General features: G+C 45.4%; 4 protein-coding genes across 5 annotated transcripts; 3 read left to right on the forward strand and 1 right to left on the reverse strand.

Annotated features, from left to right (window-relative positions):
- The first annotated feature begins 48 nt into the window (after positions 1–48).
- On the forward strand, positions 49–5,799 carry LOC124202281 (GRB10-interacting GYF protein 2-like). Its single transcript, XM_046598602.1, has 11 exons — positions 49–226; positions 413–472; positions 559–784; positions 870–1,166; positions 1,227–1,455; positions 1,555–1,834; positions 1,904–2,437; positions 2,521–3,673; positions 3,738–5,099; positions 5,175–5,384; positions 5,454–5,799. Exons 1-11 carry the CDS (start codon positions 222–224, stop codon positions 5,574–5,576), a joined length of 4,479 nt encoding a protein of 1,492 aa, XP_046454558.1. The 5' UTR covers positions 49–221; the 3' UTR covers positions 5,577–5,799.
- Positions 5,800–6,408: 609 nt separating this feature from the next.
- LOC124202433 (co-chaperone protein daf-41-like) lies at positions 6,409–7,835 on the forward strand. The gene is made up of 4 exons (XM_046598782.1): positions 6,409–6,587; positions 6,869–7,055; positions 7,119–7,313; positions 7,407–7,835. Exons 1-4 carry the CDS (start codon positions 6,574–6,576, stop codon positions 7,518–7,520), a joined length of 510 nt encoding a protein of 169 aa, XP_046454738.1. The 5' UTR covers positions 6,409–6,573; the 3' UTR covers positions 7,521–7,835.
- A 75-nt stretch (positions 7,836–7,910) lies between these two features.
- LOC124202314 lies at positions 7,911–17,499 on the forward strand. 2 transcript variants are annotated; one of them, XM_046598637.1, is made up of 8 exons: positions 7,911–8,073; positions 8,136–8,483; positions 9,159–11,110; positions 13,583–13,668; positions 14,460–14,612; positions 15,807–16,095; positions 16,164–16,781; positions 16,849–17,499. In XM_046598637.1, exons 3-8 carry the CDS (start codon positions 9,509–9,511, stop codon positions 17,296–17,298), a joined length of 3,198 nt encoding a protein of 1,065 aa, XP_046454593.1. In that variant the 5' UTR covers positions 7,911–8,073; positions 8,136–8,483; positions 9,159–9,508; the 3' UTR covers positions 17,299–17,499. The 2 variants fall into 2 exon arrangements, with proteins under 2 accessions (XP_046454593.1, XP_046454603.1); XM_046598647.1 differs by lacking the exons at positions 7,911–8,073; positions 8,136–8,483 and having other exon boundaries at positions 8,999–11,110.
- Positions 17,460–18,430, reverse strand: LOC124202410. Its single transcript, XM_046598763.1, has 3 exons — positions 17,996–18,430; positions 17,744–17,932; positions 17,460–17,677 (listed from the first exon to the last, which is right to left on the reverse strand). The coding sequence occupies exons 1-3, from the start codon at positions 18,309–18,311 to the stop codon at positions 17,547–17,549; spliced, it is 636 nt and encodes a 211-aa protein (XP_046454719.1). The 5' UTR covers positions 18,312–18,430; the 3' UTR covers positions 17,460–17,546.
- Positions 18,431–18,524: the final 94 nt, after the last annotated feature.

The raw sequence follows: 18,524 nt of genomic DNA on the forward strand, positions 1-18,524 counted from the left end.
CATGGTTATAATTTAAAATTAGTAAAATTTCGGTAGCGACAACAAGGCCCGTTGGCTCCTCCCCCCTGGTATCCGACATCTTGTAAAGCTATCGCTGCTCTAGTGCGTTGGTTGATAATTATAAACCCCTCTCTACCCGAAAAGAATATTAAAAATCTTAATTCTCGCTTCTGCTGAAATATTTCTGGATTCGTCCGAGAGCGAAATCGCATACGCAAATCATGAGGTAGTGCAACCAAAATCTTCCGAAATGCAAGAAGTTTCATGTTACATTTTGGTCGGAGAAAGCGTGTGGTTCTTGCGATTCTAGATGTTCTGTTAATCATCATACGGCGCGCCATTATTATGATTTTAATTCGTTTGGGCCATGGTCTCATACTAATGACAGGTCTCTTTTTCTTTCTCAAAACAGTACTACCACTGCAAAACCCTTGAAGATGAGTGACACTGCCCTAAAGTTCGGACCTGAATGGTAAATGTTTACACCAAAAGAATCATGGCATGAAACAAAGTGATGATTCTATACTGGAGTTGTGTGATTCTTGTGTGATGTTGCAGGCTCAGAGCTTTATCTCACGGAGACACTGCAGTATCCCCACCACCCAGTCCCAGCCTTGGAGCACCTCGATACAAGCTGGCTCAACACCGGTACGGAAGAGAAGAAATGCTAGCCCTTTATGACAAAATGATGAAGGCCCCCGATGACTTAACCACAGCCCCACCAATCTACATTGAAAAGACACAAACTCCCCTTGCACTTATTCAAATGTCTGACGAAGAGATGGTTAGTCTATTTGTTTTGGTTGGTTCTCCTGTTACCCATTGGTTAACCTGTTGCTTGATTTCATTTCCTCAATGTTTTTCTCTAGCGTATGTGGCAGCGAGGAGTCAACAGTGATGTTGTCCTAAAACAGATGGGTCGAACTGCTGGTCCACCCGTTGGAGGCAGTGGTCCACCGGTGGGAGCTGGAGCTTCTCGAGGCCGAGGCGGAGGAAGTATGGATCGTGGAAGAGGAAGAGCTCGCGGCGTTGGTTCAGCAGTCGGAGCGTACAATCGTGGAACGAGTTATGAAGATGGAGGAGATCCAGGAGATCATGGGACTCGCAGAGAAGGTCCACCGACAGGTTATGGAAGAGGAACTACTCGGCCTTTCGAGCGATCCCAGGTTGAACCCATCTACTACCCAATTTAATAGTCAAATTCATTACGTATTTATTTCATTTAGAGCTCCTCTGAACGGGTTTGGATCGAGCGACCCGAGAGAAATGGTGGCGGTGCCGAGTCAGAGACGTGGAACGGCTCTACTAGTCCACGTAAAGAATTTGGCACTGCCCGCCCAGCCGCCGGCGACAATAATTGGCGGTCGCGTGAGGCCATGAGAGAACGCGCTGAACGGGCCGAGAACAAAGAAGAGGAAGATGGTTGGCGAACTGCTGGTCGTGGAGAACGTTGGGGTACGTACTGTACAGAGTAGTAACACGCGAGTTCACATCGAACATGTTTTGACGTTTTACTTTTTTGCTTTTGTTTAAAAAAAAAACAACCACACGCAGGTCGAACTGGCTGGCGTTCTGAACGTGAAGGTGGGGAACGTGATCCACCGGGTGGTGAGAAACGAGATCCGTGGGTAGAAGGTAGTAATAATAGTAGCGGAGGAGGAGGAGTTGGCGGCGGAGGAACTGGAGAACGTTCAGAAAGAGTCCATCGCACTTGGGACGATGATGGCCGTCCAACGGGTAGTGCTGGCTACTACTCTAATAGCAGTAGGGGTGGTAGAGGCGGACACCATCCCAATCGGCGGGGTTGGGATGAAAACGACTCACTTCCCGAGTGGTAAGACTTGAACTAATACAACAAATACAAAATTTGATGATAATTGATTTGTAAAAATCTCGGACACAGGGTCGCGGAAGAACATTTACAAGGGGGAGGAACGTTTGACTCTTCCGGCGCTTTCCGCGACGAAAGGTGGTCAGACGAGGATGACGGTGAAGGCAAGAAGAGACGCGTGTTGCGGAAGAGAGCCGAACCGTCTCACGACGGAGGTGTCGGGGATGAAGACGGTGGCCCTGTCACGGTCGATTCCCCTTCCAAGGACAACGTTAAAGACTCACAAATCCACGAGGAACAACCGTCAGCTTCTCCTCCGGCTGCCGTCACTCCTGTCCAGGTTGCCGCCCATCAAATCTCCGCCACTTCCGCCGCTGCCGCCACCGTTGTCAATTCAAGTCCTCCCGTCCTCCGTGGTCCTAGTCCTGAGTCCTCATCAATGTTATCTCAGCCCAATCTGCGTGTGGACGAGGACGGCCTGGAACACGCTCAAGCGGTCGTGTCGACGCTGGTGGCTCAGTTGGTGGAAGACGAAGACCAACCGAAACCATCGCCGAGTCCGCCAAACCCTCAACTGAACTTAAGCATGGATCAATGGTTTTACAGGTTGAATCCTTATTTGTTGATTTCTTTCGTTTCATTTTTGCTTTAACGGCGTGAATTTCTTGTGCTCGTTTGGTGCGAGGCAGAGATCCACAGGGTGAAGTGCAAGGCCCGTTTGCGACGGCCGAAATGAGCGAATGGTTCAATAGCGGTTATTTCACCATGGCGTTGAGTGTCCGACGTGCCTGTGACGAACGTTACGCTCAATTGGGCGAACTGACGAAGATGTGGGGCCGTCTGCCCTTCATGCCTGGCCCTCCCATCCCGCCTATGAAGAACTCTGACCTGCATCCGCTGGTGTCGGCCGAGCAGGAGAAGCTGCAGATGCTCCAACAGCAACTCATCCAGCAGCAAATGTTCCAGCAGCAAATGATGCAGCAGCAGCACATGCTCAGGCAACAGACGATCATTGCCAAATTGTCGCAGATGGAAGGCTGGAACACGCTGTCGCCCATCCAGCAGCAGCAGGTGGTTAACCAGCACATGGCAAACATGCCGCATCCACTCCCGGGTGATCCTGTCCTCCAGCAATTGCGGCTCCAGATGGAGGCTCAAGCTAAACTCCAAGCTGAAATGATTCAGCTTCAGCGCAGCAAAGAACAGCATCAGCAGCAGCAACAACAACAACAGCAGCAGTCTGTGCACTCTTTAGTCAACCATCTCAGCCAGCAGCATCATCAGCAACCGCAAGCAGTATTAGAGCAGCCAGCTCTTGCCAACAATCCCAACAACCTGATGAAGTCTCATGATCCGATTCAGGCGTTTATCCAGCAGTTGCTGGGGCAATCGAAATCGCCCCCGGCCGTCGTTTCGAAACCTCCTACCAGCTCCATCATGAATAACCCTAAACCACAAGAAGCCCAGGTTGTCCTGGATCCCATCCAAAGTCTCATCCAACAAGCTCAATGGAACGCCAATCATGTAGCGGCCCAAAGTGTTGGTGGAACCATCGTTGATCCAGTGATGGGCAATCACGTGGCGCCGGGCTTCCATGGACTGCCTCCTGGCGTCGGTGTTCCCTGGCACAATCACTCTGCGCTCTTCCAGGCCGGTCCTGCAGAGCTTCAGCCGCCCATGACGTCCGTTTGGGATCTTGAAAGCGCCAAGGTCGAGGAAGCAAAGCGCCAAATGGAGCAACAACATCAACAGCAAATGGCCGCCGAAATGCACCGCAGGGAGATGGAGGAGAAGCGGATGAAAGAGGAGGAAGAAGAACGTCGACGACGACTTGAAATTCAAGTAAATATTTAGAAATAAAGCTGCGAATGTTTGTGTTTTTAATTTTTAACTTTTCTTGTTGCAGGAGAGGGAGGAAGAGAGGATGAGGATAGAAGAGATGCGAAGGGAGACGGAACGACAGCAGCAAGCGGAAGAAATGAGGAGGAGAGAGCTGGCGCAACAACAGCAGCAGCAACAACAGCAAATGCAAGCCATGGAAGAGAAGCGGCGGCGCGAGGAGGAGAAGCGCAAACGAGAGGAGGAGTTGAAACAACAGCAACTGGAAGAGGAAAGGATCCGGCGAGAAGAAGAAAGGATCCGGAAAGAGGAGGAGAAGGCGGCCGAACAACACCGCCGCCAGCAGGAAGCCCTTCAGAGGCTTCAGGAGCAGCAAGCCGTGGCTCAGGCTCAGGCTAGAGCGGCCGCCCAGCAAGCGGCTGCTGCAGCCGCCGCCGCCGCTCAACAACAGGCGCAGGCTCAAGCTCAGGCTAAAGCTGCTCAGGCCATGATGGCTCCGTGGGCCCAACAACAGCAGCAGCAGCAACAACAGCAACAGCAAACCGGTGAATCGCTGAGCATGGCTGAAATTCAAAAGTTGCAGGAAGAAAAGGAAGCCAAAGAAAGGGCAATCGCCCAGGCCCAAAAGGCCGAGCAGGCGGCTCGTGCGGCCGCTCTTTTACAGCAGCAACAACAGCAAGCGGCCATTAAGCTCCGCTGGGCCAAACAAAACACTCCGACCCCATCCAACGCCAAGTCTCTGGCCGAGATTCAGGCCGAGGAGGCAGCTCAACTTGCCCAGCAAAAGGAGAAGGAAGCCAAAGAAAAGGCCAACCAGCAGGTGAACATGGCGCACCTGAATCTGGCGGCAGCCAGCGCTTGGGGGTCATCGCACCACAGTAATTCGGCTTGGAGTTCTGGCCGGACTGTTGCCGCTGTTGTGGCCCAACAGCAACCCCCACCACCTCCCCCTTCGGCGGCAGCGGCGACGGCGGCCACCACCACCGCCAAAACCAATCATTCCACCACCACGAATGCCGACTGGAAAATTGGCCTGACGGTTGGTTTCTGGGAGGATCCAACCCCTCCACCTCCAAAGGCCACGAGCAAACCGGCTCAGCAGCAAGCGGCGGCCAAGTCTGCTGGCGGTGGTGGTGGCAAGTCTGCTGCGGCGGCTGCGGCGTCCAAGCAGCCGCAACAACAAGCAGCGGGAGCTAAGCAACAACAACAACAACCGGCCACTTCCAAAACGTCGGGTTCGACGACGACGGCGGCGGCGTCGAACAACAAGAACCGCAGTAATAAGGAGGAAGAAGCGGTTCGCAAGCTGTTTAATCAAACTGCCGCCGCCGCCGCTGAAAAGAAGGATAGTTTTAGTCAGTGGTGTTTTGAGTACCTGAAGAAAGTCCAGGCACAGATTGATGTGCCCACATTTGTCGCCTTTCTCAAGGTACAGTTAATCTTTTGAGTCGGGTCGTTAATGTTTCTTGACTACATTTTTTTTTCTTGATTACATTTATTACAGGACGTGGAATCTCCATTTGAAGTCCAGGAGTATGTTCGCTTGTATCTTGGCGAGGGCAAAGACGCCAAAGAGTTCGCCAAGCAATTCCTTGATCAACGTTCTCGTTGGCGCCAGATGCAAAGAAACGTCCAGCAATACGAAGAGGACAACATGTGCATCCCGGCCAAAGCCATAAATCCGGGACAATCATCTGACTTCCATGAAGTTAAAGTAATTATTTAAAAATAAAAGATAAAACGTTGTCTCTACCATTTCACTAATGAAAATGTTCCGTTTTAGTCTAAATCCAAGAAGTCTAAGAAGAAGATGCAGAAAGTGGATGCCAGTTTGTTGGGATTCAGCGTTTCTGCTTCGACGGATCGCATCAACGTCGGTGAGCGCGATTTCGTGGACGGCATGTGAATCATTGTTAAAGAAAGCCAAAAAAAAAAGATAAAATCAACGACCACACACGACAAGAGACGAGTTCAAACTTATAAAGCAACCAATATGATTATTGTTTATTGGGGTTTAGGGATGGACAATTAAGATGTCGACACACAACAAGTTTTACGCAACAAACACACCAACAGCAACAATTTCAAAACGTCTTGAGTGTGGAAAGTTGGTGGGCAGCAATAAAAGTTAACAAAAATATAAACGTGATCAAGTTCTTTTCGTTATCCCTCACCAGCAGAAAAGAATCAGGGCTGGACATTTTGTTCTGTTACAATTTTTCGGCACTGAATCAAAAAATATCAATTTGATCTTGGTCACGAATCAAATACAAACATCTTAAAAAAAAATTGTTTTTCAATTCTCGTAGCATTTCCTTTAACGTTTAGTTCATTAGTATAAGCACCGCATGAGTGCCAACTTGTTTAATGTTTTCGTGGGATTGTTTGTTTTTTTTCCGTACAAAACACAAAAATTTTAAGAGTTTCCACGGGAAATTTGGTAACTTTAATTTTGTTGGATAGTTTCCAAAAGGGTATTCTTTTTCTCGAGATTTCCGGATGTTTCGTTCAATATTCTCATTGATTTTGACCACAATTCAAAAGAAAAACGTGATGAAATAGTTTTATTGATTTCTCATGGGTAAATAGCTAAAAGCAGTTTCCGAAAATAGAAATATAATTTAGAAAAATACAAGGATAAAATATAATTTAGCAGCAGCTTTTTTTCACAAAGAAATAAAATTATAAATAATCTTTTTTTAAATATGGCACTAATAACCCCGAATTGGCAACGTTGTAAATCGATCACCTCGTGTAGGATTGTTCCAGAGAAAAGAAAAGTTGAGTTGACGCTTTGCCCGTTTTTCTTATATTAAGGTCCTCTTGATTATTCAGGTCCAACCATCCACTTTAACAACTTCTCACTCTCGTTTTAATTTCGTCAAGTCGTTCCTCACAGTAAAATGGCTACAGAACAGTGAGTTTAATTTTCTTACACAAAAATTGGTAATCGGTTGTGAAGGCGTGATGAGCATTAACGAAGGGTTGATAAGGCTTTCAAGCCGGTGTTTGTTTCTAGATTCTGCCATAGTTTTTCCTATTGAGATTTGCTTCTTGAATGGAAGACATTTGAACATGGATTGTGAATTTGGCTTGTCAGGATCAAAAGTTGAAAACCATGCTTTAACAAATCAATTCCATGTGCTCATTGCCCGTGCTTACTCGTCCAAAATTAATCTTTCTCATTCCATCTTTCAGGTTATTACCTCCTCCTGCCATGTGGGCACAGAGAAAAAACCTGGTGTCTTTGACTATTAATGTCGAAGACTGCAAGGAACCAGTCATCACCCTTGAGCCAACAAAAGTTTACTTTAAAGGAACAGGAGGTCCCGATAAGAAAACTTTTGAAGTCACGATTGATTTATTTGGTGAAATTGACACAGCTGTAAGTTTAATAGTGTGCTCATGTTTGCATCGTCGCAGACTCACCCAATTTTATTCATTGCAGGAATCAAAGTACTTTGTCAGAGAGCGCAGCATAGAATTCTTCCTTCGAAAGAAAGAAGAGGGACCTTACTGGCCATCCATTTTCAAGGACAAGAAGAAGGTGCACTGGCTCAAAATCGACTTTAATAGGTGGCGCGACGAGGACGATAGCGAGCCAGAGGAAAATGGTGGTGAAGAATCCCAAGACCTCGACGAGGTACGTGAGAGATTCTGATACCTTTGTCGAAATTAATACAATTAAAAAGGGTAGCGTTTTAAGAGTGTCAATAAAACTTGTGGTTTTTCTTAGATGATGCGTCGCATGGGCGGTTTGAACGGCGCAGGTGGCGGTCAGATGGACTTGAACGATCTTGGTGGTAGCGAAGAGGACGAGGATGACGAAGACTTACCCGATTTGGAATAGTAGAAATTTAACGGACGCGTACGCTCCTCTTCTATTCATCCATTCGGTTCTTCTCCTACTTTGATTTTTTGTTTATTGCCCCGTAATTCATTTTGTTTTTTTTCCATTTATCCTTCGCCCTCAACTTGCAAATTTTCGTCGATATTTGGAAGTGAAAATAAAGACGTGGCATTTGCCATCATCCATTTCCAAATCAACAATAAGCAAAAACAAAAGCAAAACGGCGAAGAGTAATCAAGTATTTGTACACCAGTCTTGCATCTCGTCATGTTTTCTTGTGAGCCGTTTCGAATACAAAAACAAAAGATGAAAAGATTTGAGAAAAAAAAAGAGAGAAATTTACTTTTTTTTACCTCAAGATTTTTTTTTTATATCTTTCCCAATCATCGCTTCTTTGCACAGGTGAAAAAGTTAACGGTGCGTGTCAAAATCAGGTGTGAGCGAACTTCCAGCGCGAAGGTGTTGGAAGGAATCCGGCGCGCTTCTCTGCTTCTGTGGTGCGTGACATAAAGGGGCCTGGTGGATGTGTGAAGACAACCAAACAAAAGACGAAGTAAAAATAAAATTCTTTATTTAACATTTTATTTTTTTTTTTTTCAAAAAATGGATGGACAGGTGGAGGAAGAAACGAATCACGTTATCAAAAGAGCAAAAAGTCGCTCGAGGCAGCTGAATCATTTTTGTACAGGGACGTACGTTTAGGTCGACCGCAACAGCTGCAGCTACTAGCCAAAAAGAGTGATGATCACTCGACTTTGACTTTTGACACGCCTATTCGACGCCGCTACTCCATTTACTAGAATTACAAGAAAAGATTTAAGGAAAAGAATTGTGACGTTATCATCTGCCATTTCTGCTGGCAGTCATTTCCATCCGAGCGTGAACCTTTGGCGTCTCGTAACTAGTAAGGTTCAACAGCCGTCTGGCCGCCACACGATGCGCTACAACACCTTCTCAAATGAGGTAACTTAAGCTGCCGACAATTTATTTTGGAAATGTTTTTATGTAGTTGGGCAAAGCTAGTTAAGTTTCACTGATTTTAACGATCGAAATTCTTGATGATATCTAAAAATAACCACACAAGAGTTTTTTTCTATTTGTATGGTTGTGGGAAAACGTGATGGGCCACTATTTAAAAATTATTTTTCGATTGGAATAGTTTTTATATCGTTGAAAAAATTCGAACTGGTTTTACGACCGTCCGTATAAAAGCGGAAGTTCCAATTTTTCCGGTGTCTTTTTACACGTTTTATTTGTCGTAACCCTTGATTCAATCACATAAGATTTTACATGTTTTTCCAACATTTGAAAACTGACGCTGAAGAAAACGGAAGATTCGGCGGCCAAACGAACGTTCATGTCACAATAATTGACCAATTGAAAGGGAAAGTAATAATAACTTGGGTGTTGTGGGCGATGGTAATCGTCGTTCTATTTGAATACTTTCCTTAATCTTCATTTCCCAAAAAGAAGAAGAAGAAGAAATATTTTTCTTTTTATTTCTTTTGCCTGAGAAAAACGTGTTAACAAGCGCCCGGTGGCCACACTCTAACCACCACCGAGCAGCAGTAAGAAGATCCAGCCTAGGGTTGTTTTCTTCTCTCTCTCTTTTTTATTCATTCCTTTTGGTACATGTAGACGTTGGACAGAGCGGGCGTTGACTTGCGTGGATGACCGCGCCGCTCACGCTGGCAACTTTTGGCTCTCACACGCCAACAGCCACACACACCTGGCGCTTCTTTTTTTCTCTCGGCAAAGGTTTTCAACTATCGTCGTCGTCGTCTTTTAGTCATAACTGCTGGAATCAAGGACTCGATGCGGCTAGTTTCACACCAACTTCCGTCAGCGACGGATCCACCAACTCAGACCGGCCGGCCACTTGCCCAGTCTTTCTTATTACATGCAACGTGCAAGTGCTAACTCACTTCTATGTCTTCCACGTTTGAGTGTCTGATTATTGTGAAGCCGTTGGAGTGACGAGCCAAAAAATGTCGAGTTACAAATTCTCCAACAAGAAGCCTTCCGTCAAGGAATTATTGGAAGGAGCCACGTTCCGTAAGACATTCACGCCGAAACAACCAGCTCCTCCGCCACCACCGCCGCCTTCCGCCAAAGTGAATCCAGCAGCAACTACCAGCAGCAGCCGTGGTGAAGTGACCAACGACAAAAAGATTTTCAATCGATTGTGCGATCTGTTTGGCAAGGATGTTTCATCCATGAACCAAGTCATCGAATTCCAGTCTGATCCGCCAGCCAAAGCGGCCGCCGAAGTATTGGGCTACTCGTATCAAATTCCAGCGCCGCCAGTGGCTGACGTCCAGATGGTGGTGAATCACAACAAGAAATTGATGAAGGCGATCGTCGAAGAAGACGACCAACAAGCCGAGATGAAGGACCGGTTGATGAAGGAAATCAAACAAAAGATCTCGGAGCGACGCCGCAGGATTTTGCAGCAAAGGAGGGACTTGTTTAACGACTCGACCGTTTCATCTTCCTCGGCGGATGTTGTTGTTGTGGAAGAAGAAGTCAAAGAAGAAGAAGAAGAAACAGTGGACGACGACAGGGATTTATGGAAAGCTGTTCCCGCCCTGGCAGATCCTGACGACGCCGATAGCAGTTTCGAGGAGGAAGAAAGGGGCCGCTGGGATCCGGATGCTGCCTTTTCCGAAGTGGAGAGGATACTGGAAAGTTTAGAAAGCAACGCAGCGCTCAACGAAGAATTGGTTGGTCGTTTCCGGCTGACGGACCACGTTCACCATCGCCGTGAGCAAGATTGCGGCCGTCCTAGTGGTGGTGATGTTATTGTCAGCAATGGCGACGAGGATAAAAACAGCGACGATTCGGGCATGTCCTCCTCAGCTGATTCCTCCACCGTTTCTTCTTCTTCTTCTTCTTCCTCTTCTTCTCGGCAGGAAGTCTCCGCCGTCGTCAAACCCGTGCGAAAGAGCAAACAGCAGGTGGTGGCCACCATCTCGACCAACGACGACCATCAAATCTCATCCGCATCCACACCCAGCGACGAAGAAATGCTGCGCAATCAATTGCAACTACTCAACAGTTCCATGCACATTTATAGCGTGGCCCACGACAGCCCAGTCATCATCGATTCCATTTCCGTCAATCTCGATGACGACGATGCGTCGATTCGCGGCGGAACCTCATCGGAGCATCGCATCCGCCTGGATTTGTCCTCACTCGCCCCTACACCGACTCCCTCCTTGTCGTCCATCACCACTTTTGGTGGTGACGGAACTGGAGGAGGTCGTCGCCGGAGTGGAACTTCGTCCAATTTGACCAACAGCGCTGGCGAAATATTTGGAAGTTTGCGGTCGAATTTGTCGGCCGGAGCCTACAGTACGGGAGAGGCTCTCAACCGGATCGCCCAACACGTCACGGACAATATCGTCCGACCTATCGCCGATACGATGGGCGAGGCTGGCGACGGTCTCGTCCGGGCGGCTGAGCCTCTCGTCCAGCACCTGCAATTGCTGAGTACGCGACTCCAGGTGCGCTACAGGCACGCCGCCCAGCACAAGCAATGGCTGCCCCAATTGAGAGAAGCTGCCGACTGGATTGAAGATATCCCCAAGGTATACAGAAATAAATTTCCTCTTCTTATTCGGCAAAAAGGTCAACCATCTAACGGGCTCCCTGGAATATTATCCAGTATAAATCTTTTTACGAGGAGCTCCGCGGGAGTTTTCACGCACCAGAAACAAAAGACTCCACCCCGTCGTGAACAATGTTTCTTTACATAACTGGACTTTTTTCTTTTCCATCTCTATTTCGAATGATATTATTATTGCATTAGACCATCATTAGCATTCCAGTGAAATTTGGACGAAAAACAATTGGATCTTTTTCTTTCAGTTTTTTATTATTATTAATTCCACGCCATTTCTCTTGTGGCAGTGTAGGCGCGTGAGCCGTACTGAGAATCCTACAGCGGTCGTTCCCATACTGGCGGCAGTATTTCTTTTACCGTTTCACGACAAGATGATGACTTGAGCAGAAATAGGAACAACAACCAACATGTTAGATCAACAAACAGGGGGACGATTATATTTTGATGGACGAGTTCTCTTTTTTTTCTGGTCCTCCTTTTTGACCTCAATATCGCGTACATAATCAAATGGAGGAGGAAGTGACCGATCGAATCACGAATCCCCTCCCGCGAGATGTTTCACGTTTTTTAAAATTGGAAAAAACGTCTGCAATTGGGTCCGTGTTGTTGTTGTGTTGGTAACGGTAGGCTCTATTGTGTAGCTGAGATTTATTAGATTTCACTGCGATGAGAACAAGTCCGTGTAGAATTGCCACGGTCCCTAACCTCTTTTTAGCACTTTTTTGCGTAAAAATGTGTTAAGTGTCCACTCTTTTTTTTTGTGTTTGAGTTCGGCCGTTTATTTACTTGGAGTGGGTTCTTCTGGAATGGTCGTAAAGAAGAAAAGAGGCTAACGTTGCAGAGATTTTTTTTTTTTTTTCCTCTTTATTCTTCCAAGCGAGACTGGCACCAGCAGATTATTTTATGCGTTTCCAACTTACATCCAGTGTTTAGTTTGGTTGATAGATGGCGTTGGAAGTAGCTCAATTTTTCGAAATTTCTTTCCCGATGGTTTTCTTTTTTTTTCCAAGTCCAACCCCCCCCCACCACCACTACCAACCAACACATTCTTCCTCTCTTTTACTCGTTTTCTGTCTGTCCTTGTATTCGACTGTACATCAGCTCACGGTGCAGGTTATAGCTGACCGGACGGCCTAGATATTACAAAAGCAAGAAGCCCGACAGAAAAGGCTCTCAGTCAAGTCACCTCATCTCTTTGCGTCGTCGTGTGTTATTTTTGCTCAGTTCTTGCCGTGATTATTCTACACAATTCGTGATTCGTTCAGCAGTATAGTGAATTTATGGCTGAAGAGAATTTCAGACATGACAGACAAACTAATTTTCATTTCCCCCCCGAATCGAATCTGCTGCGTTTCTGATGAAGTTACTCGCGGTGAATAAACAAGTGAGCAAAACTCTCTGAAAAGGAAACCAGTCAGTCAAGTGCGTTCTCTCTGTGTGTGTCTGTGTCTGTGTGTTCCGGCTTTATTTTAACACACACACAACCTTTCGTGTGTAAGAAGCCCAGTTCCCACACGAATTAGAAAATTATCGAAACTTTTTTGCGCATTTTTAAGGGAGAAAACAAATTTTCCCCTCAAAAAGAAAATGACGACCATATCCAGTATGGTCAGTGTGCCTAATTTGCGCAGATTATCCAGCCGAAAGGTAAAAAAAAAAGGTCTTTGTGTGACACAACTTTTGGCTCTTGAAATGTTTCCCCTTTGGTCAAACTATTTGGTTATTCGCTTGAAACGGAAATGGTTGATGTTTCCTTTAGTCGTCGGCTGCTGCCTGTTTTTGTAGTCTCACACTCCAGCAGGCCAGCGGAATTCCCCCCTTCCGTTCTTTCTGCTGGCCATGTGTGTCTTGTCTTGGGCTAAGAAATATCTGGAACACTTTTTTGAAGAAGACCCTCTTTTGTTTTCTGAGCTGGAACTTTAAACCGGCTACCATATAAATAATTCTTCCCTATCAGATCTTTTCTCTCCCTCACTCTCTTATCCACCGAAACAAAATGTGAAATTTCCGGAAAATGTTTTTTTTTTCTTCTTTTACATTTCTTATCAATTGTGACCAGAGGCGATCCAGCAACAACATCTGCGGGTTGCAATGGCCATTAACTCCAAAGGGTCTCGTCCTTGGGAGAAGTTCTTTTCCCTTTGTTGTGAGTCATCTTCTACCAGTCACGTGCCGTTTCCAAGAAAATTATTTTTTCACTGGAAATTGAGCATCATTTAGGAGCTTTGGTTAAAATCGTGGGTGAATGTGAGGAGGGGTGAACTTCGTGTTGTTGTAATCATAAAAAAAGGGCGTCGTCTAGTTCCGTTCAAACTGTCGAACAATAAAATGCAGCCAAAAAAAAACAGTTTGGGTACAATTTTCCAGTCAACTGGGCTCAATGAACGTGTTTGATAATAAAACGATTATTAATTATTTCTTTTTCTCTTATTTTCAGAGTCAAAACGGTTTCGAGGAGCTGCGACTTCACGTCAAAGAGGGCGGTGACCTATGCAAAGAACTGTCAGCCATTCTCCAGGAGAGGTCAGTTTTATCTGTTATACCTACAAACGTCTATATCGTAAAAAAAACACCTGGCCAAAAGGAATGTTCACCTTTCACTTCGTGGGGCGTTTTATTTTTATTTTTCCAGACGTAACAAAAAGTGTGAAAATGTTAGTGGGTCGCTGAATTGGGGTCTCTCTCCTCCCGGAGTCATTGAATCGTGAACGATACAAAAGATGTGGTCGTCGTGTTTTTCATCAAAGAGAAAAAAGACACTGGACTCGCTTCAAATTTTCTAGTTGGGGTAAATTACAAATGGAAAAAACAGATGAATTGGAAAAATAATTTCTAGTTGCTAGTGCACTTTCTCGTCTTCACGTAATTAAAAGAAAGTGGATTACATTTTTGGCATTTCTTTTCAAGATAATATGGTTCGTTTTTGAGGCCCCCACAGAGTGTCTAGTCTTAGAACAAATATAGTCAGCTGTGGGCTACAAGTTAACAAAACCGTGGGAGATGTCGGTCACGGGTCTGCTCACGAGAGCGGCACACACGACGACCAGGAAAAAGCATACAAAGACTCTCCCAAATACTCGATGAAAACATTTCATTTACTGATATTTTTCTATGCAATTTAACTCGATTAGAGAGGGGGGGATAAAATTGACCAGAGTCTATTGGACGGACATACCGGAAATGTGTTGTGTACTAATCATGGACTTTGTAACTGTAATTCTTGCGCGAAAAAAGGAAGGTGTCGACTGTTATTTTAACACAAAATGTTGTTGTTGTTGTTGTTTCCGTGTGCGCGCAACCAACACAAAATACAGGTCGGAGCTGGAGGCGAGTTACGCCAAGGGATTGGCCAAATTAGCGTCGAAATTGCTGAAAACGACGGGTGAACTGCAGGGACCGCACGGGACCGTTACGGCCGGATGGTCTGCAGTTGCCATGAAAATGGAATCGGAAGCCGAACTACACAAGTAAGTGATTTACGGTGTATAGCCACCGAAATTTATTATTTTTGTAGCAGCAACCCCCGTTAATGTATAGCCACCGGAAAGATATTTTTGTTTTAAAAATTTAGTAAAAGGTGGGAGGAAATTGGAATCTGACGAGTTCCACGCAACCGCGACTTCGTGATTCTTTATAACGTCGTTATTATACACGAGCCGCTTTTGTGTACTACGTACGTTAACCGCCGCGAGGCTGGTTTAAATCTTCTTTGATTATTCGATGGCGTGGTGAAATGCAACTACTTGGAATATACCCAAGGTTCTATCCCGCTGCTTTCATCAGAATCTCCACATCATGTCCTAATTCTTCGTCCCCCTTTTGTCTCTTTTTAACTTGGCTCAAATTTAATTCAGAATGTTAACTTATTGAGTATTTGGTAAATAACCAAACAGGAAACCGGTGCCGATATTCATTGGTGTTTAAAAACCCAAAGAGTGTCGTCTTCTTGCAAATGGAGAAGAAGGTTTGGTTTTTCGCTCAAGGCGACTGGGTTCACCATTCCATGTACGGTTACAGCTCAGCTGAGGCCAAACACTCTCAAAATGGGAATAGCTTTCTTTTTCGTCAACATGTTAATAAGGACGACCTTCGCCGTACTATATTTGGGGATCCCGACTTTTGTCTGATTACATTTTTTACACAAACGCAGAAATGGCCATCGCATGAAACATGATTTACGCCTATCCACTCATTTCTAATTCACGCAAAAAGCGCCTTTCCAACTTTCAATTTTCATTCCAACGAGGGAAACGTGGGCGTCGTTGTTTTTCCTTCCAACTTTACCATATTTGACGCATAATATCACATTGGTGACGTAATCCATCAAAAGTGTCCGAAGGTTTCACTGAAGGCGAATTTCACGGGGAAAAGTATAACGTTTGGATTATTATTTGTTTATCTTTCAAATGTAACGGAGTCAGTTGCGACAGCCAGCCAAGTTTCCGGTTGAGAGACGGACGTGATTTTACGTTGAAAATTCGTGTTTTTTCTATAATAACTGTGCATCTCCTTAAAATATAAAACTCGTTTTCTTGTTGAAAATTGCGGGATCGAAACATGCCTCACTGACTCGTCAAAGTCGACGAAATTCCGGCTCAAAATATTTTGATGTACAGCTGGATCAATTGTTAAATAATTCAATTATGTTTTTGGCTATTCAGATCGCTGTCGGTGGCGCTGTCGGAAGAATTGGTGAAACCGTTGAAGGTGGCTGTCGAATCGCAACACAGAGTGCGCAAGGCAGTCGAGTCTGGTGTGGACAAAACGGGCCGGATGCTGGCGGAATGGAGATCCGCCCAAGCCAAAGCCAAAAAGCATTGCTACATGAGCGCCAGGGAGAACGAGAAAATGCAAGACCAGGTGTTTATCAACAAACCACGGGTCCTCACCGACAAGGAGACGGCCAAATTGGAAGCCAAGTGTAAAAAGACGCAAGAAGCCGTTCGAAAGGTATAAAATCAATAACTACTACTGACTGGGAATTATGATGGGTGACATTCCGGCTTTTGGCATTTCAGGCTGAAGGGGAATATTACACATGCTGCACGAAAGCCGAACGGTCTCGACTCGAGTGGGAATCGACGACCCAGCGGGGTGGCCGATGTTTTCACGCTCTGGAACAAGAAAGACTGGAGCAGTTGAAAGACTTGCTGTCCAAGTATTACGTTTGTTTCCGCGATTACTGCCCCAAAATGTGCCAGGCCGTCGACAGACTGGTCGAGCCGGTTTCGACGTGCAACATCGATATCGACCTGCAGAGCGTGTCGTCGCTCCGTGATTCCGCCCCGACCTTTGCCGAACAACTCCTGCCCGACTTTTACGCCGAGCACATGTCCAATGTGATGAACCGGGAACGTCGCAAGGATAGTTTAGAGCGCTGCCTCCACTGGGTCCGTTCCGACTTGGAACGGGAGTCACGTGGTAGACGCGGCGTTGAGAATTTAGCCAAAGCTTTGCAAGAGTCACCTCACTTTGGCGGCGAGGAATCGCAGCTGGAAGTGCACGAGAAACTCCTCCACTTGCGCAGCATGTTGGCATTCCTGGAAATGACTCGCGTCAAATTGCACAACAGCGCACACGAACTGGAGCCAATTCGATACCGCAAAGTGGATCATCCTCTCTTCAAATATCTTTCAGTAAGTCACTAGCCCTTGATCAACTAAAAATCGGAGAGAATACTATAAACCACTGTTTTCTCATTAGGTACACAAAGACAAGCAAGGGATGATGCAGAGCGTGCTCAAATTACCGCACTGGATCGACAACGAAGACATTGAGATTGAGATCAATGAAGACGGACGGGGAACAGGTGACGGCAATTCCGGGCAAGTCGACAGCGACTTTGATGAATTCAGCAGTCAGGGCAGTGATGGAGAAATTTCGTCGCACAGCGTCATCCAACGCAATGGCGGCGTGTCCAGCAATGCAGGATCCACGTCTTCATCGTCGACGACCGACAACACGACAGTGATTGTGCCCTCGGTGGGCAAGTGTCGAGCACTGTACAGCTACGCCGCCAACATGTACGACGAGCTCAGCATTCAACCAGGGGACGTCATCAATATTCACGACAAACAAGCCGATGGATGGTGGCTGGGTGAATTGAGCGGAACGGTGGGCATCTTCCCGGCAACCTACGTCGAAGAAGTATAAACTACCAACGATGACATAATTATTTTTTTGTTTTCCGGTTTGCCTCTCTCTATCTGCAAAAATCTAATCCGCTCCCAATTTTTTTTCTTACTTTTGCTATCGTGACCGAATCGCTACTAAAATAAATGCTGACCTTTTTTTTTTTTCGTTTTTGTCAAAAGTGAAGAAATAATGAATTTATTACACACGTTTCATACATTACTTTCGTGCATGGCTTTAGTATTCAAAAATTGCGAGGATATAGTAGTTCAAGAGGTGAATTTGTCAATAAAGAATGACCGTAAATGGACCACAAAGCCTGAAAAATCATTAGTCTTGGCCAGTTGGGCTTCCAGTTTCTCCAGATCTTTATCTTTAAGCATAGGGGTACACTTGACAACTGCGAACAAAATTCAATTACGTGTTAGAAACCAAAAAAAATAGATACTGTATGAGAAATTATTACTTTTCAGTCCATTCCTTGCCAGTTTTACCACACATTTCTTGCCATTTGGCATCTGGAAAATGAACCTCAGGGAAGCTTCAGATCCTGAGCTTTTCTGGAAAGTCACACCCAAGATCTCGTGGTATGGTTTCAAGAGTACATTGGCTTTATCTTGACTCTTTTTGGAGAGTTGATCTTCTTTCTCTATCCCTAGAGTTATATTATTTACATTAACTTGACTTGAATCAAAATGGAAAAAGTGAATATTCTTACTGGATCGCTCACTTTGAGCTGCCGACTGCAGGTCATCAGCCTTGATGGTTTCTTGTTTCAATTTTGCCCTCAGTTCAGCATTTTTCTGAAGGACTTTCTTCTTTTTTTCTTGGACTTTTAAATCTCCATCTGCAACTAAAGCTGTTTGTGCTTCCGTTTCAGCAATTCGTTTGGCCAAGTCTTCACTGTATTTCAATTTCCGTTGCTCCTCTTCACGGGCGTTGGACGCGTTTTTGGAGAATTTCACACAATTTGAAATCACCAACAGTGCCAAGTTATCATACCGATCTCGAAAATTTCGAACGTGGGTTTCCATTTTCTCCAATCAACTTTGTTAATAGTAATAAACGAAATTTTTCAGCAGAAAACGACGATGACACACGTTTCAAAACGGTCTACATCAAAAGTCAAAACGATCAAAACAAAACTGATGGCATTCAAATGCGCGCTACGATGCCAAATCGTAATAATTCTATTCTAACCTTTCATTTTTTTAGAAAAAGAAAATCAGAAATGCAAGTTGTTTTCT

Source organism: Daphnia pulex, chromosome 2, assembly GCF_021134715.1.
Source record: "Daphnia pulex isolate KAP4 chromosome 2, ASM2113471v1".
NCBI lineage: Eukaryota > Metazoa > Arthropoda > Branchiopoda > Diplostraca > Daphniidae > Daphnia > Daphnia pulex.

Coding starts and splice junctions, on each gene's coding strand:
- LOC124202433 (XM_046598782.1), top strand. Junction 7,056..7,118: donor TTGGTGAAATTGACACAGCT/GTAAGTTTAATA, acceptor TATTCATTGCAG/GAATCAAAGTACTTTGTCAG. Junction 7,314..7,406: donor AATCCCAAGACCTCGACGAG/GTACGTGAGAGA, acceptor GGTTTTTCTTAG/ATGATGCGTCGCATGGGCGG.
- LOC124202410 (XM_046598763.1), bottom strand. CDS start 18,311: ATGGAAACCCACGTTCGAAATTTTCGAGATCGGTATGATAACTTGGCA. Junction 17,933..17,995: donor AGCTCAAAGTGAGCGATCCA/GTAAGAATATTC, acceptor ATATAACTCTAG/GGATAGAGAAAGAAGATCAA. Junction 17,678..17,743: donor GGCAAGGAATGGACTGAAAA/GTAATAATTTCT, acceptor TTTTGTTCGCAG/TTGTCAAGTGTACCCCTATG.
- LOC124202314 (XM_046598637.1), top strand. CDS start 9,509: ATGTCGAGTTACAAATTCTCCAACAAGAAGCCTTCCGTCAAGGAATTA. Junction 14,613..15,806: donor TCGGAAGCCGAACTACACAA/GTAAGTGATTTA, acceptor TTGGCTATTCAG/ATCGCTGTCGGTGGCGCTGT. Junction 16,782..16,848: donor CTCTCTTCAAATATCTTTCA/GTAAGTCACTAG, acceptor TTTTCTCATTAG/GTACACAAAGACAAGCAAGG.
- LOC124202281 (XM_046598602.1), top strand. Junction 473..558: donor CTAAAGTTCGGACCTGAATG/GTAAATGTTTAC, acceptor GTGATGTTGCAG/GCTCAGAGCTTTATCTCACG. Junction 5,100..5,174: donor CATTTGTCGCCTTTCTCAAG/GTACAGTTAATC, acceptor CATTTATTACAG/GACGTGGAATCTCCATTTGA.